The sequence below is a fragment of the Sus scrofa genome, chromosome 7 (genome assembly GCF_054392235.1).
Source record: "Sus scrofa isolate SSC_HxYL_T2T_F1_AM1 chromosome 7, Sscrofa_HxYL_maternal_Yorkshire_Landrace_v2.0, whole genome shotgun sequence".
Taxonomy (NCBI): Eukaryota; Metazoa; Chordata; class Mammalia; order Artiodactyla; family Suidae; genus Sus; species Sus scrofa.
In genome coordinates this window covers 22,730,893-22,752,945 of record NC_139389.1, presented here as the reverse complement: position 1 = coordinate 22,752,945, position 22,053 = coordinate 22,730,893, and the positions used below count along the sequence as shown (strand labels likewise).

Below are 22,053 nucleotides of genomic sequence, written 5' to 3'. Positions count from 1 at the left end.
CTTTACGCAGGCTTTTGGTAGGAACCTAAGTTTTCATTTCTTTGGGAGAAATGCCCAACTGAAATTGAGCAGGAACTGTAGGGCCCACCTGGGTACAAAAACCTTTCTGTGTCCCCCATTTCTTATTTGTAGGAAATAGGTTTGATTTAGCATCCTTGACCTTGCCTGAGTTTCAAAGGGCATACTCAAACCGTTGCTAACTGGGGAAAGGAGAGAGTGCAGAAGGAAAGGAGGAGCAGTCAAGAAACAATAGTGCAGGAGTTCCCTGGTGGTGCAGGGTTAAGGATCCAGGGTTATCTTTGCAGCAGCACATTCAGTACCGTGGTGCTGGTTCCATCCCTGGCCTGGGAATTTCTGTATGACTCAGATGTGGCCAAAAAGAAGAGAAAGAGAGAAAGAGAGAAAGAGAAAGAGAGAGAGAGAGAGAAAGAAAGAAAGAAAGAAAGAAAGAAAGAAAGAAAGAAAGAAAGAAAGGAAGGAAGGAAGGAAGGAAGGAAGGAAGGAAGAAAGAAAGGAAGGAAGGAAGGAAGGAAGGAAGGAAGGAAGAAAGAAAGAAAGAAAGAAAGAAAGAAAGAAAGAAAGAAAGAAAGGAGGAAAAGGAAAGAAACTATAGTGCAGCCTTGGGGCAGGGTCCTGGTTCCCCCTGGAGGAACACACACAACAATATATCTGAGTCATTCTGCAGGATCTAAGACCCCACCCAGGTGGAGGAGGATGGCAACTTCAGGCTGAGCCCAGGATTCCTGGAGCACCATCCTGTTACCTCACCACCAAACAGAAGATAGTCACACATCCAGCAGCCCTCACCCCACATTTTGCTTATAAAATCTTTTCCTAAAAAGCCATCAGGGAACATGAGTTTTTTGAGCTCAAGCCACCAGTTCTCCTTGTGTGGCCCTGAAATAAAACTTCATTTGTATGCCCCAAATTCCAACATTTGGTTTGTTTGGCCTCACTATGCATCGGGCACACAAACTTCTTCTGGTAACAATTTCACTTTCTTTATTTACGTACAAAATATTTTGGATTGTGTGAGAGTACAAATAACTTCCTATTCTAAAATTGTGCCCTGTAATCAGTTGCTTGAAACTGTGCATATGGAGAAATGACTCTGAAGTTATACGAGGATTTTTGACTAAGCAAAGGATCAGTGCCCATAATCCCTGTGTTGTTGAAATTTGTATATATATATCTAAATATGTGTATGTGTCCTCATCGTCAAAGGATGGATGACGAGGGAGCTTGAATGCCTGTGCAAACATGTGATTCTTTTGTTTATGTATCTATACAAGATGATGGATGTTAACTTTTTGTGATAATCATTTCACAAAACATATGTCAAGTCATTATGCTGTCTATATACCTTAAACTTACACAAAATGTTGTATGTCAAATACATTTTTTTTTTTTTGTCTTTTGTCTTTTTAGGGCTACACCCTCAGCATATGGAGTTTCCCAGCCTAGGGGTCTAATCTGCCGGCCTACACCAGAACCACAGCAATGCCAGATCCTAGCTGTGTCTGCCACCTACACCACAGCTCACAGCAACGCTGGATCCTTAACCCACTGAGCGAGGCCAGGGATCAAACCTGCAACCTCATGGTTCCTAGTGGGATTCGTTTACTGCTGTGCCACGATGGAAACTCCCACATACATCTTTTTAAAATGTATATAAATAAAGCATATAAGCATATATTCCAAAAAAAAAAAAAAAAAGTGTGCCCGGATTTAAAACCTTGACAGGTAAGTGTGATAAGAATAGAGTAGGAGAGTTACACACGTGGTTGTAGAAGTCCCAGTATGGGAACATAGATAGAGAGGGAAACCTAGGGAACTTTAGAGACCACTGTAAGTTAACAATCGCTCCAGAAAGCTATTAAAAGGACAAAAGACAAAAAGCAAGCAAGCAAGCTATCAGGACATCAGGGAAGGAAGCAGGCTTGCTTAACTATAAAACCATAAATAAAAGCACAAGATATGCCTCAGGTCATTAAGTGAAAGATAAAATGAGGCCTGCACTCAAGTTCAGCAAGATAATGCTCCTTAGGGCTAAGGACTGGAATGTAAGGGAAAGATAATATTTCAAAATAGGAGACCCTCACTCTATGGAAACCTGAGATTATTCAACATATTTTAGCATATGTTACCACCCTTCGGCTGATTTGAATGAACACCAAGGCAGTCCTAGTTTGACGTCATAGGGTCAAATACTCTCCTACCCAATACAAAGGAGGAGCTAGTGATGTGAGCCTGAGGTCTACCTGAAGGATGAGGAAGAAGGTGGTCTTCTCCTACTCCCCACTTTCCTTGGATGACAAAAATGTAGCCCACCGAATTCTTGGAGAAAAGCCTCCTCACCTGCCTCCTCACAAGCATCTTGTATCTTAATAAATCTATTTCTTGCCCATCACTTTGCCTCTCAATGAATTCCTTCCTTCTGCCCTGAGGCACAAAGAACCTGAGCCTCAGTAAGTCCAGACACCAGGGGAGTGATTCTAATTAAAAAACTGTGGGTTCAAGTCCCAATCTGGGTTTAGCCTGGGTTTGAGTCGGAGGTGTTTTGGTTTCAAGTGTTCTACACAAGGCAAAGTTAAAGAAAGTCTAGATAGAAAATAACCAAGTACTAGAATTTCAGGTTCTACGTGAACATGGGAAGCCTGCTGGTAAAGAGAGAGTGATGTCGCCAGCTTGTTTGGGTTAGGAGTAGGCCTTGTAGAGGGCTGCAGAGAGTATAGCTTGAGCCAGAGGCAGAGAGGGAACTGAAGCTCAGAATGGTAAACCATTCTGCTTAGGACAGTAGGAAGTAGCAGAACTGGGCTTGTCTGTTTCTGTTACAACAATCTTGCCTTCTGATAATTAAGCCTTTCTTTTCAGAAACAAAATTGCGACTGCCTGTTAATGGGGTTGTTAGACAAAGCTTCTCACAGACTGGGTGGGGCTCAGTGGGCTACCCCCCACCCCTCCGGCCTCCCAAGGAGGCCAGATGTCTCCTCTTCCCACGCCAACACAAAGCTAGCTTTCTCTCGCCGTTGCTGAGGCCTCGGCACCAGGCAGGAAGCCCAATAAAGGACTAGGGGGCTAGGCCCAGGGCCACGGAAACTCGGGTGGGCCTGGCGCGTGCAGGCAGGGGCTACCCTGTCTCCGTCGCGCCCCGCGGACACCGCCTGCCTCGGTTACCTGCTCCTGAGGCTCCCCGCCCGGTCAGCCCCAGGGCAGCGGGCAAGGCCTCCCAGGTCCTAGGAGGGGAAAACTGCCCAGCCCTCAGGCCAGAAAATCGTGCGGCGCCGGGTGGCTCGGGCCAAGCCCCGCCCCCGCCCCGCCTCTTCCGCTCGCGCCGGGGTGGGGTCTGTGCGGCCGCCGGGACCCGCTGGGACAAGGCCACGTTGTCTCGCGCCTTCCTAGCGCCCGGCTCCTGGAGTCCGACTGGCGCAGCCTCTGGTTCGCGACCCCCTGGCGTAGCTGTCGGGCTTCGTGGGGCCGAAGTACCCCCACGTCATTCAGCTGGGCCCCGCGGCCCGACCACCCCCGGTTCCAACGCGCGGGCGCGTCTGGGATCAGGGCCCGGGAGGCGCCGCCCTCCGTCAGCCGGGCTCGCCTCCCCGCGCCGCCCCGAAGCAGCGAACGGGAGGGAAGAGCCGTAGAGTTGGGCTCCTCGCAGGGCTGGGCTCAAGGGCCCATGCCCGTGCGCCCCCGCGGGCCCGCGCCATGGCCTCCGGGAGCGTGGCCGAGTGCTTACAGCAGGAGACCACCTGCCCCGTGTGTCTGCAGTACTTTGTCGAGCCCATGATGCTGGACTGCGGCCACAACATCTGTTGCGCCTGCCTCGCCCGCTGCTGGGGCGCGGCGGAGACCAATGTGTCGTGCCCGCAGTGCCGGGAGACCTTCCCGCAGCGGCACATGCGGCCCAACCGGCACCTGGCCAACGTGACCCAGCTGGTGAAACAGTTGCGCACCGAGCGGCCGTCGGGGCCGGGAGGCGAGATGGGCGTGTGCGAGAAACACCGCGAGCCCCTGAAGCTGTACTGCGAGGAGGACCAGATGCCCATCTGCGTGGTGTGCGACCGCTCCCGCGAGCACCGCGGCCACAGCGTGCTGCCGCTCGAGGAGGCGGTGGAGGGCTTCAAGGTGAGGGCCGGGCGCGCGGGCTGGGGAGGGGCTGGAGCGCGAGTCGGACAAAGGGAGTAGAGAGCCAAAGGGGCTTCCTTTTTTCCGCCTAGAAAATGGCTGAGCCGGACGTGTGGTTCACAGCCGTCATTTCCTCTCTGTCTGCTCCAGAGCCTCGGCACTCAGATTTGGGAGGAAAACCTGTAGCTGGTGAGGAAGCCAGAAGTCTCCCCACCCCCACTCTTCTTTCCTTATGTGCCCCTCTGTTTCCCCGCTCACCGGCACGGCCCATGGAGACCCCCTTCCCTTGACTGTACAAAAGGAATGCGTAAAACCATGTACGCATCTGCAAGCTTCAGAGACACTCTTACTCCTGATGGCTCCTAGATGATCTCAGACACGACACAGTCGGACGTTAACTGGCTGTATACACATCTAGCAGATGGCCATCACCTCTCCTTTCCCCACCACTTCCCTATGCTCCATCTTCTTCTAGAAGCTCACGGAAAAATGAGCTCCTTACTGCTTAAGTCAGTTAACCACCGTGAGACTCAAAGGAGGTAACACAGTTATGAAGATTGAGTGAAGTGAGCTGATGTGTGGATCCCTTTGTAAACTCATGAAACAGCAGACGGGCGCAGCTAAACAGTAACATGGAAACAAAGTATTAAATATAAAACAGTTGTAAGGCAACATTCAAGGAGTGCATGATCTGTGTGTTTGAGGACTGCAGGAACATGTACATGTTTGACTGTGAGTACATTCATGCAAAATTATTCACTTAACATTTATAATGCTTTCACATCATTTTACTCACCCTGGTGATAACCCTCCAGGAGGCTGAGAAAGCGGTGTTTGCCCATGTCAATAAGAAAATAAGAGCTGTTAAATCTTCTCAGTATGCGACTGTGAAAGAGCGACAACTCAAAGCCACCTAGTCCAGTCACCTTTCCACTAAGCCGTGGAGTATCCTTACCCACCATTTAAGATACAAACTACCAAAAGAGAAGTGTGGTGACCTCTGTGCCCTGGTGACGGCAGTGTAGTCCAAGGACGGACTCTAACCAGGGACTTGGCATCAGAAATGTGGGTTGCACATGTGATAAGCAGAGTAGCCATATTGATGCTAAGGTCTGCCTAATCTTGAACTGCCCAACTGTTTTTGCTTTTCTCAGGAGCAAATCCAGAACCAGCTGGACCATCTAAAAAGAGTGAAAGACTTAAAGAAGAGGCGTCGGGCACAGGGGGAGCAGGCACGAGCTGAACTCTTGGTAAGACTCGATACACAGATAATGTCAGTTCTGCTGGTCACTCTTTTTTTTTTTGCAAGGCTGTTACTTAACCTTGTGCAGTCAGGTCATCCAGGTTTGGGTGGAACAAGCTTACATAGCAGGTGAGAATTCACCTGGAAAACCAAGAAATTACTACATTTTGGAGGAAAGGTGGGAATAGCTGAGTTTAAAACCCCTGGAGATAAATTTAATCCTCTAGCTTTGTGTAGACCATGATTGATCCTTGACAAAGCTGATACAGGTGAAATTCTTGGGTGGTTAGCCTCCTTTGGTACCATTCTGCAGACAGACGGTTTTCCATAAGCCCAACAGTTAACTTCTTGCTAGAAAGTTCCTTTTCTTGGCAATGTTTCAGTTCTAAACTTTTCACTTTGTTTCCTTCCCCTATCATCTCAAGGCCTTAGCAAGTGGCTGATGTGCTAATTTGTGATAGGGATGTTTGGGGGTTTTGTTCTGAAAAACGAGACAAAAATATGAAGATTTTTATAATATATACTTATATGTCCAGCACCTAGGTGTTTTCAGTATCTTTTTGAACAATAAATAAAATATTACAAATTCTCACTCATTAGAAGTATTTGCATCTGAAAAGCAAAGTCTTAGACTAGTAGTGTCTGGCACCATCTTGTGAGAAATTTTGTCAGTCCCGGACAGGGTATAGTAAAGAATTTTTGGATTTACTATACCAAAAATAGTATAATGAAACTTACTCTCACGATGCCATAAAATCCCATCACTTGTTTTGCACACAAAATCCACTGAGACGTCAGCTCCCCTGCTTGAAAATAGATCTGATGGGTGGAGAATCTTCTGGTAAACTTGAGTGGACTCAAATAATTAAGCATACAAATCAAGGTTATTTGAGGACCATTGTAGACATTTTGGCTGTGTGCTCCAGATCATCCTCCATGGGGCACACGTCAGACCATGTGACTTCCCTGCTAGTCTTTCATGGCTCCCAGTTGCTGTTAAGTCCTTGCCCTTTAGCTTGCCAGGCTTCAGGGCTCTTACCTTTTTCTAGCCTCTTCCCCAGCACTTATGTGCTCCAGCCATACACAACCATTTTCCTCCCCTTCCCACTCATTAGATTTGCCCATGCCATCTCTTCTGCCTGGAAGGCTCTCCTGCTCTTTGACCACATGGCAAACTTCTATTCCTCTTACAAGAATCTTCTTGAACATTGCTTCTGTGAAGACTGTGTCAGCTTCTACTGCAGATTGTCACCCTGTCTTTGCGTATCCATCCATGATTACATATATCACATGAACCCAACTCTCGTTTGACTCAATTCCTTGAGGGCAGGGTCTATATCTTGATTATCCCTGGGATAATAGTTCTTAACTCTTGTATATCCAGTCAGTAAAGACTGGAAAAAATGAGGGAGGGAACACGATGCTTATTTCAGTACACCTGAATGAAATGAGGAAGTCTTGGGCTGGATAGTCAGGGGAGAACTATGAAGGGCTCTAGAAGTAGCCTTTCCTCTCTCCACTGCCTTTCCCTGTCATCCACACAGAGCCTGACCCAGATGGAGAGGGAGAAGATCGTTTGGGAGTTTGAGCAGCTGTATCACTCCTTGAAGGAGCATGAGTATCGCCTCCTGGCCCGCCTTGAGGAGCTAGACTTGGCTATCTACAACAGTATCAATGGTGCCATCACTCAGTTCTCTTGCAACATCTCCCACCTCAGCAACCTGATCGCCCAGCTGGAAGAGAAGCAACAGCAGCCCACTAGGGAGCTCCTGCAGGTAAGGCTTAAGAGTCCCTGCCAAGACGGCTTCTGCTAAAAAGTCTCCCCTTCTCTTTGCCAAGCAGTATCCAGGGCCCCCTACTCCCCTGTCAACTCTGTGGGAGTAGCAAGGGCTTGTCAATCTCTCTCCTGGTGGGGGGAAAATGTATGATAGAGGCCCTGGTTGAAACACCTTGGGTCAGTCAGTTGCGTTGTCTCACCTAAAGGGCAAAAGGAAGGCCTACTGCTGAGGCCTGTCCTGCACTGATAAGTAGTCTGATCACAGGCAAGGCTCTCCACCTCTCTGGGCCTCCGGGACCTCATCTGTTCATTATGTAATGAGAGGTTCCGCCCACATGTTATTTAAAGATCCTTCTCACTCCAGTATCCTGTGATTTAACTAACACACATGAGTGGAGGACCCCAGCCATAAAACAACAAGCACTTGAGCAGGAGTGGTTAGCCCAGGCAGTCTTGTGATTTAATCTGGATAGTTTGGGTGATAAAGCTACAATAGATCCAGCCCAGCAAGACCACAGGAAAGAAGCTGATGCCTGTCTTGTCTTTGTTCATTCAGTGCATATTGTCTATTTCGGGTCAGGCACTATTCTAGACACTGGAATTAAGTGGTGAATAAGCTCTCCTGAAATTTGAATTCTTTTTTTTTTTTTTAATTTTTATTTATTTATTTTTTAATTTTTATTTTTATTTATTTATTTATTTTTGCTATTTCTTGGGCCGCTCCCACGGCATATGGAGGTTCCCAGGCTAGGGGTTGAATCGGAGCTGTAGCCACCGGCCTACGCCAGAGCCACAGCAACGCGGGATCCGAGCCGCGTCTGCAACCTACACCACAGCTCACGGCAACGCCGGATCTTTAACCCGCTGAGCAAGGGCAGGGACCGAACCTGCAACCTCATGGTTCCTAGTTGGATTCGTTAACCACTGCGCCACGATGGGAACTCCTGGGGGCCCTTTCTAAGTGGCGTTTATCAATACCTAGAATACCTGTTTGTTCACTTCTTTATCACATAATCTCAACATCAGAATTCAAATTTCAGGAGTTCCCGTCGTGGCGCAGTGGTTAACGAATCCGACTAGGAACCATGAGGTTGCGGGTTCGGTCCCTGCCCTTGCTCAGTGGGTTAACGATCCGGCGTTGGCGTTGCTGTGCTGTGGTGTAGGTTGCAGACGCGGCTCGGATCCCGCGTTGCTGTGGCTCTGGCGTAGGCCGGTGGCTACAGCTCCGATTCGACCCCTAGCCTGGGAACCTCCATATGCCGCGGGAGCGGCCCAAAGAAATAGCAAAAAGACAAAAAAAAAAAAAAAAAGAAAAGAAAAAGAAAGGGCCCCCAGGAATTCCCATATGGCACAACAAGTTAAGGATCCGGCATTGTTTTGATCCTTGGCCCAGGAAATTCTGCATGCTGGGGGCATGGCCAAAAAGAAAAGAAAAGAAAAGAAAGATGCGCAAACCATGGTCTACCACCTGTTTTTGTCTGTCCTTAGAGTTAAGTATGCTCTTCAGAGATGTGAATGGTTGGGAAAAAAAAAAAATCAGAGGACTTTCATGATATGTAAAATTATTTCATTGTCCATACATTTTGATTGGAACATAACCAACCATGCCCATTCATTTATGTATTACTGTCACAGCAGAGTTGAGTAGTTGTGAAAAACTGTGGCCTTTTCCTTAGAAAAAGCTTACCCACTCCTGCTTTAGATTAAAACGAGAGGAAGGCTTAACCTTGAGCCTTAATAAACACCAATATTTAATTGCCAGGAAGAGAAGGAAGAGCTTGCAAAAGGAACAGTTGACCAGAGAGGCAGGCCAGGAAGGAAGACTGTTTCAGGAAGGATGGAGTGGACATCAAAGTGTACTGCAGTTGAAGTGAACCGGTATGAGGGCTGATAGATATTTGATTTAAAAACACGGGCATCGCTGACAGTCTTAGGGAGAACCGCCACAGTGGAACATCTTGGGCAGGAACCACATGAAGGGGAGAGTTGTGATGCAGAGGGTGAATGGAAACTGTAAGAGTATATGACTATTTCAAGACGGAAGGGGATGTAAAATAAAGAGCTGGATGGGAGTGGGATTGTGGCGCTTCATGGGGAGGGAATGCTTGCAGAAACTAGCTAAACATTTTAAAAGAAAAATGGGGAGGAGGAGCTAAACATGAGGAGGAGGGAGTTCCCGTCGTGGCTCAATGGTTAACGAATCCAACTAGGAATCTTGAGGTTGCAGGTTGGATCCCTGACCTTGCTCAGTGGGTTAACAATCTGGTGTTGTCGTGAGCTGTAGTGTAGGTTGTGGCTTGGATCCCGTGTTGCTGTGGCTATGGCATAGAGTGGCGGCCACAGCTCTGATTAGACCCCTAGCCTGGGAACCTCCATGTGCCACAGGAGCAGCCCAAGAAATGGCAAAAAAGACAAAAACAAAAAAACCTAAATGAGGAGGAAACTTGCTAAACATCTTTTAAAGAAAAGTAAGATCTGGGGTGGAGCGCCTAGGTTGTAAGGATTCAGGTGAAGAGAATTAAACTATAAGGATGAACTAATCACTAGGGTTGCTGAGAAAACAGAAGGGAACGGTCACTAACGTGTATGTGCAAGACTTAGTTTTTTGGAAGATCCTCTGTTGTATGGGAAGCAAGGACGGTGAGGAGAGGAAGATGCAGGCAAGTTGTGATGTTTGGTAGCCAAAGCCCTTTGGCTGTTATTCCCTTTTGAAGTTGGAAAGCAGGACCATCTGCTGCCATTGAGCAGAGGTTAGAGAAAGTATGAATTTTGAGGACCATGGGCAAGTTCTGAATTTATCATTCAGAGTGTGGGAAAACCAGTTCGTCTGCGAGATGTATTAGAATTACCTGATCTGTGAACGTTAGTTTACACTGGGACTTGTTTGTCCACTTGTGTGACGTTCTCATGTCCCGGCCTTACTTTCTCAGATGGTGATGCTCTGGTGCCAGACATAGGGAAAGCAGGTAGTTGGGCTCATCCAGGATTAGAACTTTGTAAGATCTGAGGATTTTGGTTTTGATTTTTCTTAACATAAAATATAACAAATTCATCATTTTAATCATTTCAAAGAGTACAATGCAGTGTATTTAGCAAACCCACAATGTTGTGCAACCATCACAGCCAGTGTAGTTCCAGAACACTTTTATTACCTTGGAAGGAGACCTCGTCGTACTCATTAAACAGTTATTCCTCATTCTTTTCTACCCAGTAGCAACTGCTAATCTGCTATGTATCTTTATGGTTTTGCCTCTTTTTGTTTTTTTTTTTTTTTTAAAGTAGAAGGTGTTGGTGAGAATATTTTTGAACACATGGACCATAAAATCAAAACTGGATGATAATGGGAGTTCTTGCTGTGGAACAGCAGGTTAAGTATCTGCTGTTGCTGCAGCTGTGGTGTAGGTCACAGCTGCAGCTCAGATTTGATCCAGAACTACCATGTGCCACAGTTGGAGCTGAAAAAGGAAAAAGCAAACAAAAAAACTGGATGATGAGGAAAAGTAGAGAAAAAAGAGAGGTAGTGGACTCCATGAGGGAGATTGGTCATGGTGAAAGTCATTTGAAAAGTAAACTGAATCTTAATAGGAGAAAATTAGAGGGCTTCCATCGAGGTCAAGAACAGGGCAAGATGCCCTCTGTTGTCTACCTCTATTTAACATTGTACAGACACACACACACACACACACACACACAGGAATATTATGCAACTATAAAAAAGAAAAGGGAAGATACCTATGAACTGATAATAGAGTTGTTTCTATACTCTGTTGGTAAGTGAAACTTATAGAATATGACACTTCGTTGTAAGAAAGAGATAATTAGAAAGTGCATGTATCTGCTTATTTTTGCAAAGGAAATACTGGAAGCATAAATAATGGGGATGAGGAGAATAGGGTGAGAGGAGATAGGAGAGTGAGATTTTAATCTTTTTATGGCTGCATCCATGGTATATGGAGGTTCCCAGGCTAGGGGTCAAACTGGAACTGTAGCTGCCAGCATACACCACAGCTGTAGCAAAGCCATATCTGAGCTGCATCTGTGACTTGCACCACAGCTCATGGCAATGCTGGAATCCACTGAATAAAGACAGGGATGGAACCTGTGTCCTCAAGGATACTAGTCAGAATCATTTCTGCTGAGTCATGACAGGAACTCCAAGTCTCAGACTCTTTGAGCACCAAAATAAATAAGTGATTAATTGTAACCCCTTGAATAAAGTATGAATTGATGGCTCCGTACTATTAATAACTACAGGAAAGTTCTCCAAGTAGAATGTCACTAAGCATTACCGAAGGAAGTTTGAATCTAGAAAAATGACCATTCTGGAGTTCCCTCTATGGCTCAGCAGTAATGAACCTGACTAGTATCCATGAGGATGCAGATTCCATCCCTGGCCTCACACAGTGGTTTAAGGATCCAGCGTTGGCATGAGCTGTGGTGTAGGTCACAGATGCAGCTTGGATCCTGAGTTGCTGTGGCTGTGGTATAGCCTGGTAGCTGCACCTCCAATTCGACCCCTAGCCTGGGAACTTACATATGCAGGGGATATGGAAAAGCAAAAAAAAAAAAAAAAAAAAAAAAGAAAGAAAGAAAATGACCATTTGGTAACTATCATAGAAAAAGTTAATTTAGGCAGTAATTATGAATGGATGCTATCTAAGGGGAGGGGGAGTTTGATAAGCACTGAAGTATTAACATAAATTCAAAGTATCACTTTTAGATGATTACAAAAGGAAAAATAGCAGCTATAAATATCCCCAATAAGAGTATCATGTATCTTTAGAAGGAGAACAACTACATTAGTCAGAAATGGTACAGCTTGGATTTAATCATGAGAGCAATAGCTGAGAAAACCAAATGAGAGATATTCTATGAAATAACTAGCCTGTATGAAGGCAATGTTAATGTCACAAAAGATAGATCAATGCCAAGGAGCCACTCCAGATTATAGACATGTCATAATGACTAAATGCAATGAATGATCCTAGATTACCTGAGTGAGGAGGAGACTAGCTGTAAAAAATATTAATAAGACAATTAGTTCAATTAGTATATGGACGGTGGATTGGGAGTTCCTGTTGTGGCATGCTGGAAATGAATCTGACTGGTGACCATGAGGTTGCCGGTTCGATCCTTGGTCTTGCTCAGCAGGTTGAAGATCCGGCATTGCCGTGAGCTGTGGTGTAGCTCGCAGACCTGGCTCGGATTCAGCATTGCTGTGGCTGTGGTGTAGGCCAGTGGCTGCAGCGACGATTAGACCCCTAGTCTGGGATATGCCATGGATATGGCCCTAAAAAGAAAAATTAAAAGAATATGAACGGTGGATTAGATGAATATATTAATATTCAATTTTCTGAGTTTGATAACTGTACTGTAGTTATATAAGAAAAAACCCTGCTTCTTAGGAGATACAGAATTATAAAGGAGTAAAGCAATGTAATGTAAACAATTATCTCAAATGATTCTACAGGTGACCATGTTTATGTCTGGGAAAAGAGGATACAGGAGCTCTTTGTACTAGCAGCTTTTCTGTGTATTTGAAATTAATTTCACAATAATAAGTCAGAGAAAGCAAGCAGGAGTTCCCTGGTGGCTTGGCAGGTTAAGGGTCTGGTGTCGTCACTGCTGTGGCGAGGGTTTGATCTCTGGTCCAGGTACTTCCACATGCCATGGGTGTGACCAATACATAAAAATAAAAAATAAAGCAAGCTGGTTAGGTAGGCAGTTGTGGTCCAAGGGTGGGATGTTTGAGTTAGTAAGTTTGAAATCTTGAAATCCTTGACCAGTGTGCAGGAGGAGAACATAGGAAGTGCCCGAATAGCGAATTGTGAGCATCCCAGGTTCCTCTGCCCAATTTTTATCTCCTGGACTCTGAGTTGTATTCCTTGTCCCTTTGGTTTCTCCCAGGAGGGCCATCCCATAGTTGGGTTTTCAACAAACACCTATGAAAGAAAACTGAAGTTATGAATGCTTTCTCATGGATCTCCTTTTCCTTTCTCTTGTAGGACATCGGGGACACATTGAGCAGGTACAGTTTTCTCTCCTCAGTGTTAAATCAAGCATGAGAGGACTGTCTTCCTCATATGTCGAAATTCTGAAAGGAGTCCAGAGCCTGAGGACATTTTAACCAACCGACACATATCCTGCTTATTCCTGAATTGAGTCACTCGTGTGCAGAGAACTAGATGGACTGCAGCCCTTCGCAGTAAAACTCAGGAATTATTGATAAATTTGAGGGGTGAGAGGGTAGAGTTGGGGGCTTATTTGGAGGGTGCTGTTGGTGAATGAGGACACCTCCATGGAGACTGTGACAGGGACTTGGGCAAAGTGCAGGGTATTTTATAGTTCTTGTTTCCTAAGCATTTCAGAATCTTTTCTCTTTCATTATCTCTGTCTTTCTTTTTCTCTGCCTCTCTTTTTTCTGTGATGGGGAAAATATGGTCTAAGAAAAGTATGACCAGCTCAGAGTTAATATAGTGAGTAATGAGTTACCTAGATCCTGGCTCTTGTTCTCATTGTTTCTCTAATGTTATCATCAGGCAGAAAGTGAGGAAGAGCAGCCTGGGAGCTGAGACATGGCCAGTCAGGGAAAGCCCAGATGGGCAAGAAGCCAAGATTAAATGTGTTTTCAGGGTCGGAGGGCAAAGACAAATGGGCTAGGCCTTGGGGATGTGATGTTTGGTGCAGGAGTGCCTACTGGGGTAGAGACCGAGGAACTGAAGTTTGAAGCTGATTGATACCCTCTGAAAGGTGAAAGCCCTGCTGGGGAAATGCAGCTTGGTTATGTGGAAACATTGAGATGCTTATGGGAGGAGATCACAGATGGGGTAGGTTGGTTGGGAGGACTCTGTGGATAGAATTGTGGCTAGAAGTGAAATTTTTTAGGGCTCCTAGGGTGGGATGGTCATGAGCTGGAATTTGTACCAGTTCCTGCCAGTGACCTCAACAAATACTGCATTCACTTGCTGCTTTTACTTTTTGAAAGCAGAGTGGTTCTGAACTAACAGGGAGATAGTTCCTTTAGATGCTAGCATTTTTTGGAAGTTAAGTTTTCCTTTGAGATAGAAAACTCTAATTTTCATTGACTTAGGCTTAAATGTAACAGGAAATATCACCATTAAAGAAATGTGCAAGTAAAACAAACAAAACAAACAAAAAAACCCCCAAAACAACAAAAAAAAGAAATGTGCAAGTAGGTAGCCCAGGGCTGGTTTGGTGGCGCCATGATCATCAGACTCTCGGTTTCTTTTCAATTAAACTTCTGCCACCTTGGTCCTCATTATTGGCATCCAAGGTATGGTCCTTATTCTTGGCATCCAAGGTAATTGCTAGAGTACCAACCAGCATGAAAGAGATAATGCAAATCATATTCCTTTTGAAGCAGACTTCTCAAATTACCGCAAGGTACTTCTTACTTCTTATTGGCCAGAAAAGGTCACAAGGTCACATCTAGACTGGATAGGCATGAACCTAGTAAAATTTGGAAGGTGAATGGATATTGGGTGGGCAGTTAGCAATCAGTCATAAACCCCCTTGAGGGGGGTGATGTGTAACTGGGTACTGTCCAGAGACCCTCTGTCTCTGTAGATATCATTCTCACCCTATTTGGGGACCTGAGGCTTCTGAATCATTGCCTGCCACAGATATCAAGGACTTTTTCCTGGAACCTGGTGCTTTCTGGCAAAGTCAGGCTTATATTAGGTTTAAATTCAGTAAACCTTTTTGGGACCTGCCACTTGAAAAGCCATGAGCTAGTGCTGTAGGGGATATGAAAAAGTAAGATGTTTCTCCTATTCTGGCCCAGAGGATTATAGCCTAGGAGGAGAATAGCAAAAAGGCTGTAGTGGCTATTTTTGTTTTTATTTATTTTTAATTTTTTTAATATATATATTTTTATTAGTCAAATGAATTTATCACATCTGTAATTGTATAATGATCATAACAATCTACTTTCACAGGATTTCCATCCCATAACCCAAGCACATCCCCCCACCCCCCAAACTGTCTCCTCCGGAGACCATAAGTTTTTCAATGTCTATGAGTCAGCCTCTGTTCTGCAAAGAAGTTCAATCTGTCCTTTTTTCAGAGTCCACATGTCAATGAAAGCATTTGATGTTGGTGTCTCACTGTATGGCTGACTTCACTTAGCATGATAATTTCTAGGTTCATCCGTGTTGCTAAAAATGCTGGTATTTCATTCCTTTTAATGGCTGAGTAATATTCCATTGTGTATATGTACCACATCTTCTTGATCCACTCCTCTGTCGATGGACATTTAGGTTGTTTCCATGTCTTGGCTATTGCAAATAGTGCTGCAGTGAACATTGGAGTACACGTGTCTTTGCGAGTCGTGGTTTTCTCTAGATAGATGCCCAGGAGTGGGATTGCTGGATCAAATGGTAGTTCTATGTTTAGTTTTCTGAGGAATCTCCATACTCTTTTCCACAGTGGCTGCACCAATTTACAATCCCACCAGTAGTGGCTATTTTTAAAGACTGTCCACCTGTACTGACCAGTTTAACCCAGGACTTGTCCTGGACCCTGAAAAGTTTGAAGGTTGGCAAGGGATTCATTCTTGTTCTTTAACCTTAGGGCTGAAAGAATCAGGATCCCTGAGCCCTGGATCACACCTCCAGATCTGCAAGAGAAGATCCACATTTTTGCCCAGAAATGTCTGTTCTTGACTGAGAGTCTGAAGCAGTTCACAGGTAATATGAGAAGAGAAGTCCATGAAGGGAAATGGGTTTATGCTCTCAGGGTTTGCCCGAGAGGATGTATTTTCCAGCCAAACAGTGGGATGCAAACTGAATATCTTCTTTTCTCCCCTTAGAAAAAATGCAATCAGATATGGAGAAAATCCAAGGTAAATTTATCTACTTAACTGGGCTTTTGATGTTGACGCTTCCTGGGAAGACAACATCTGCACGAAGTGTGGCAAAGTGGGAAGGGGGGACATCCACTGGCCAGCCATTTTACGTCTCTTTTCGCTTTGTTAATTTTTTCAATAATAGCCTCTGGTTTCAATTTGAAATTATTTAGCTATCTGCACTCATTTCTCCATTTATATTAATGGAGGAGGAAGATAGGCCAACAATAATTAATCCAGAATTTGATTATTTAAAATTACTTTTAATTGAGAAAGAGAATCAACAGAAACCATCCTAGCTACATTTCATTTGAGCTGGTATTTATAGTGCTGATTGAGGCAATACCTCCAGGGAAGCGGTTGGGAGAACAGGGATTCAGGAATTGGGCTGCCTGGGTCCTGGGCTCAGCTCTGCCACTTGAGGATTCTATACTCTTAATTTCCTCCTCTGTAAAATGAGGAAGATAATAGCTCTTTCCTCACAAGGTTTTAAGGATTAAGTTAAATTAGATACCATTTCTAAAGCCTTTTAGAATGGACCCTAACCTGTAATAAACCCTACACTTAATGTTTATTAAATAAAGTGTTCTTGGTATTTAAGGGATGATCTTCCAAACAAAGTTTTCTGCTCATGATCACATATGAGCATATAGCACATATGCCTATATACTAAATGCTAAAATTCCTAGGCAGTTTGGTAGAATGTTAAATCTTTATATGTAGGTGAACTTTTTTTTTTACTTACTACAAATCCCCATAATCTCTGGTAATTTGCTATGTAGGCTAAGACTTTATTTGCATTGTATCTTTTCAGATACATGCTCTTTTCCAATCTAGCAACATAGAGTTAGGGAATACTCACAAGCAAAACAGGGAGAAACTCCATTCTTAGTATAGTGGATGATACCAGAAGTGATTAGCTCAGACGTGATGTTCCTTGGCCTGACTCTCATTTCTTTTTCCTATTCTTCTGCCACTTAAAAGGCTCGCTGAGAGCATGTTTGAAAATTCTTTTCAAATGTAAATGCAGTTTACAGTGAATGGTCCTGTTTGCCCCAGTGTGGTAGTGGGTGTCACTAGAACACAGGGGTTGTTTATGAAAACCAAGAGTTACATATCATGTGGACTTGAAATCATGTTTTTTTCCTGCAGAGCCAGCCGGCTCACGGATGGGTGGAATCCTTGACCTTGGCTCAGTTTGATCCCATATGCTACCAATCTGGGGCATGTGATTATCCTTCGGCCTGAAGTTCCCAATCCCTTTTCCTGCAGAGCTTTTGGCTGAAAGAAGGAGTCATATATTGTATGAAGAAATCAGTGTGTGACTGACAACTGGGGTCCTGGGGTGTCTAATGGAAACCACTGCTTTATGATGACTTTAACCAAAGATCCTTCTGTCAGATGTTTCCTAGAAATACTCAGATGACTTCCATAACTTTTCTCTTTTATTTTTTTCAGAACTGAGAGAAGCTCAGTTATACTCAGGTGGGTGATAGGAGACAAATCATTTGGGAAAGGAGTTAAAAATCCTTATGAACATAACTACTATTGTGAATGATTTTGGAAAGTGCCTAAATTTGGATCCTTTAGGTTACATGTGAAAAAAAATGATAAACAACAATCATAAAATACATTATTTCTATGTTTATGCTATCTTTGCCTCCTAAAATGCCTCAGAGCTGAAACCAAGCTGAAATAGGAAATCAAACATGGATGCTACGAAGGATTACAGAGTTGAAACTACAGTTTCCAAAAAGTAGAGCACCCCCACTGCTTGTACACCAACACACTGCTCTGCCCACCCAGCCTTGGGAAAGGGTGTGGCTTATAAAAAGATTGAGCTCAACTCAGTTATTTTGAGTGCTAGGGGGAGTCCAAGGGGAATATGGCATCCGTTCTTTATGCCTCAGAGCAAGAGTTGAAACTCGTCCTCCCTTTGACCATCACCTTCACCTCAGGTTCAGAGAGGCTTTGATCTCAGAGGTACTCCAATCTAAGGCATATACTTTCCATAGTCACATGACCACTTTCTAGTTTGTGGAATCCTCTTCATGAACAGAGGGACACTGTGTACCACAGGTCTTCTTTCATTCATGTCCCCTGGCTGTAATCCATATATAATTCTTTCAACAAGTATGTGTTAAATACCTGGCTTCAATATTTTCTAATACTGTGCAAGATACTGTAGAGGGAACAAAAGAGCAGAAAACACTACCTACCCTTGGGGTAAATGAGGTGTGAGGTTTGAACTATACCTGTGATGTGAGAAAAAAATGCACAACTGTCATGAAAGGATTGTTGAACCAAGAACCAGGCATCGGGGTTCTTGGTCACCTCCACCAGTTGCCTGTCATGAGCCTTTTGTTGGAGTCAGGCAGCCTACCTGAGCTTTAGTTCGGAGACATAATGTTTGGGAATCTTTCTCCTGAACAAGATACGAAGAGCAAATGAGAGAATTATGTCAGTGATTTTATTTATTTTTTTACTCAATGAATTTTATTACATTTATAGTTTCACAACAATCATCACAACCCAGTTTTGTAATGTCAGTGATTTTAAAACAAGAAACTACCATATAGATGCTATAATACTAAATCGCAGAGTATGTGATGGGTGATAACACAATTTTATTTTGTCTTTTTAGGGCCACACCCATGACATATGGAGGTTCCCAGGCTAGGGGTCAAATCAGAGCTATAGCTGCTGGCCTACACCACAGCAACAGCAATGCCCGATCCAAGCTGGGTCTGTGATCTACACCACAGCTCAGGGCAATACCTGGTCCTTAACCCACTGAGCAATGCCAGGGATTGAACCTGTGTCCTCATGGATGCTAGTCAGATTGTTTCCACTGAGCCATGATGGGAACTCTGACAATACAATTTTAGATTTAAGAGAGAGTGGAGTTCCTGCTGTGGCACAGGTGGTTAAGGATCTGGCATTGCTGCAGCTGTTCCTTACCTCAAAGCTCTCGCTTGGATTCAGTCTGTGGTCCGGGAATTTCCATATGCCATGGGTGCAGACAAAAAAGAAAAAACAATAAGAGAGAGCGTAGTGGCTAGGGATGGTTAGTAATTTTTTGAAGAAGGTGTAGATCTTGCATTGGACATTGAAGGAGGATAAATAAGGTTCGGCTGTGCTGAGTAAGATCCTATGCACTGGAGGTTATAAAAGAGTGCTTTGAAAGGTGGGCAGATCCCCAATTCCTTGTCCACAATTCTAAAATCCCCAGACTAGGAGGATTTCTCATCATGGCTCAAAGGTTAATGAACCCAACTAGCATCCATGAAGATGTGGGTTCGATCCCTGGCCTCGCTCAGTGGGTTAAGGATCCAGAATTACTGTGAGCTGTGGTGTAGGTTGAAGACACGGCTCAGATCCTGAGTGGCTGTGGCTATGGTGTAGGCCGGTAGCTGTAGCTTCGATTAGACCCCTAGCCTGGGAACCACCATATGCCACAAGTGTGGCCCTCAAAGGATAAAAAGACTAAAATAAATAAATAAATAAAATAAAATCCCCAAACTAAATCTATGAGGGGACTATTTATTTGTTTGTTTTGTTTTTTGTTTGCTTTTTGAGGGCCACACCCACAGCATATGGAGGTTCCCAGGCTAGGGGTCAAATTGGAGCTATAGCTGGCAGCCTGTGCCACAGCCACAGCAGCATATGATTGGAGCCACATCTATGACCTACACCATAGCTCATGGAAATGCCAGATCCTTAACCCACTGAGTAAGGCCAGGGGTGGAACCTGCGTCCTCATGGTTGCTGGTCAGATTTGTTAACCGTTGAGCCATGACAGGAACTCCTGAGGGGACTCTTTACAATCTTTATCCCAGGCAGTGGATCACATGGTTCACAGCAGAACTATTGATATTTGGTAGACTGCTGTGCCACACCCTGCCTGTCTACATTCTGAATTCTGAGAAACTTCTGGTCCCTGAGGCTTTCAGATTAAGGACTGGACATACATGTAAGAAAACCTAAATTCAGTTTATAATGGGTATTGTGGCTTAAGACGTGAAAGAAGACAAATGGAAGTAAAATTCTCAGCACTTCCAATATATCTTGACTAAAAGAGGTAACTAGCTATAATTCAAGTAGTAATTTTCACAATGTACTCCAGTGTAAGATGAGTGGGCCTTTGTTGGAGAGTTCTCACTCTTCTTAGGAAGTAGGAGAAAAGCTGGGTGTTCTTGAATGGGCTCTCCTGGTGCTCAGCTGACTGCATCCCCCCGCCCCCCTCTGTTTCTCTGCAGTGGATGTGACTCTGGATCCAGACACCGCCTACCCCAGCCTGATCCTCTCTGATAATCTGCGGCAAGTGCGGTACAGTTACCTCCAGCAGGACCTGCCCGACAACCCTGAGCGGTTCAATCTGTTTCCCTGTGTCTTGGGCTCTCCATGCTTCATCGCTGGGAGACATTATTGGGAGGTAGAGGTGGGAGATAAAGCCAAGTGGACCATAGGTGTCTGTGAAGACTCAGTGTGCAGAAAAGGTGGCGTAACCTCGGCCCCCCAGAATGGATTCTGGGCAGTGTCTTTGTGGTATGGGAAAGAATACTGGGCTCTTACCTCCCCAATGACTGCCCTCCCCCTGCGGACCCCTCTCCAGCGGGTGGGGATTTTCTTGGACTATGATGCTGGTGAGGTCTCCTTCTACAACGTGACAGAGAGGTGTCACACCTTTACTTTCTCTCACGCTACCTTCTGTGGGCCTGTGCGGCCCTACTTCAGTCTGAGTTACTCGGGAGGGAAGAGCGCAGCTCCTCTGATCATCTGCCCCATGAGTGGGATCGATGGGTTTTCGGGCCATGTCGGGAATCATGGTCATTCCATGGAGACCTCCCCTTGAGATGAACTCAGGCCAAAAGGGCTGCTGGCCGTAATGCTACCCCAGGCATAAGGCAGCTTGTTGCCTTGCCGCTCCCTGCCCATCACAGCCGGATTTACCACTTTCCGTGCCCCTGCAGGGCGAGGCAGGATGTCCAAGTTCTCTGCCATCCCCGCCCTTCCCACGAAAATTGTGAGATGTAATGAGACATATCGAGATTGCCCAGAAATAAAAACCAGATGTCCTCCTCCAGTGTTTCCCACGTCTTGGTTTTACATGTTACTGGAGGGGATAAAGAATATGGATAATGTTGCATTTGGACAGCCATTCAAGATACTTACACCTTGGCTTCGTCTGACTTCCTTTGGCTCAGTCCCACATAATGATAGTGGGTATTTGCTGTCATTTCTGAACTAGGGCTTCTTTCTAAGAACCTGCAACCGAACTACAAAATCCTGTCAGCATGGCTCCCTTGGTCCCAGTTTTTTCTCCTGGGAATAGTACCTCTACCCCTGACTCCCAATCTACCATAGTTTTATTAACTCCATTAAAGAGGCCTGTATGTGTTTTGATTAGTTACATTTATTTTACAATAATGGTGGGAAATGGCCCCACCTCTGTTATAAGATAATGTTCTAATCAATGTGCTCTTCGCCTCTGTCTTTTCTGAAGGCTCTGTCACTCCCTTCATTCTAATGAAAGGTGTATCCTGGGGCTGGATGTACATCATCTAGGATAATTTTCTGCCCAGCACCATCCATTGTTCTTAGATCCCCTCCCACTCACATTTGTGGACGGACGGTCAGTCATACACTATCCCTGGAAGGAATCTGGGGCGGTATTCTAGGGATTCATTGACTTTGGTCTCCTCCCGTCTCCTCTGAGAGATGGGAGAATTTATCTTTACCTTGTGTACCATCAAGGGGCCATTCCATCCCCATGGCCATTGCATCACGAGGCCTTCTGAGGTCGGAAGGCTAAGGCAGATCACTTTGAGCAAGTGCCCATGATGGTTCTTCTCTTTGGGTTCTTGCTTCTCTGTTTGAAAATAAAGTGAGTATGGATGTTGTTTACATTGTTGTTGTTTTCTGGGCCTTGGTAGGATTGTGTTCATAGATGTTGGTGTAGGAGGGGAATGGTTAATGGTGTTGACTTCCCCTGTGGGTCTAGAATTCCATTCTGGCTAATATTACACTTTCAACTTGATG

The 22,053-nt window shown here is 44.9% G+C and overlaps 1 protein-coding gene across 3 annotated transcripts; it reads left to right on the top strand.

Annotated features, from left to right (window-relative positions):
* The first annotated feature begins 3,348 nt into the window (after positions 1 to 3,348).
* On the top strand, positions 3,349 to 21,918 carry TRIM27 (tripartite motif containing 27). Of its 3 annotated transcripts, none has more exons than XM_003128235.6 (8): positions 3,349 to 4,125; positions 5,280 to 5,375; positions 6,913 to 7,143; positions 13,151 to 13,173; positions 15,738 to 15,853; positions 15,976 to 16,008; positions 17,470 to 17,496; positions 20,271 to 21,918. In XM_003128235.6, exons 1-8 carry the CDS (start codon positions 3,706 to 3,708, stop codon positions 20,864 to 20,866), a joined length of 1,542 nt encoding a protein of 513 aa, XP_003128283.1. In that variant the 5' UTR covers positions 3,349 to 3,705; the 3' UTR covers positions 20,867 to 21,918. The 3 variants fall into 3 exon arrangements, 2 of the variants coding, with proteins under 2 accessions (XP_003128283.1, XP_084823841.1); XM_084967715.1 differs by lacking the exon at positions 3,349 to 4,125 and adding an exon at positions 4,197 to 4,314; XR_014809808.1 differs by lacking the exons at positions 13,151 to 13,173; positions 15,738 to 15,853; positions 15,976 to 16,008; positions 17,470 to 17,496; positions 20,271 to 21,918 and adding an exon at positions 8,387 to 10,867 and having other exon boundaries at positions 6,913 to 7,550.
* The last annotated feature ends 135 nt before the right edge of the window (positions 21,919 to 22,053 follow it).

Coding starts and splice junctions, on each gene's coding strand:
- TRIM27 (XM_003128235.6), top strand. CDS start 3,706: ATGGCCTCCGGGAGCGTGGCCGAGTGCTTACAGCAGGAGACCACCTGC. Junction 13,174..15,737: donor ATCGGGGACACATTGAGCAG/GTACAGTTTTCT, acceptor CTTTAACCTTAG/GGCTGAAAGAATCAGGATCC. Junction 17,497..20,270: donor AGAAGCTCAGTTATACTCAG/GTGGGTGATAGG, acceptor GTTTCTCTGCAG/TGGATGTGACTCTGGATCCA.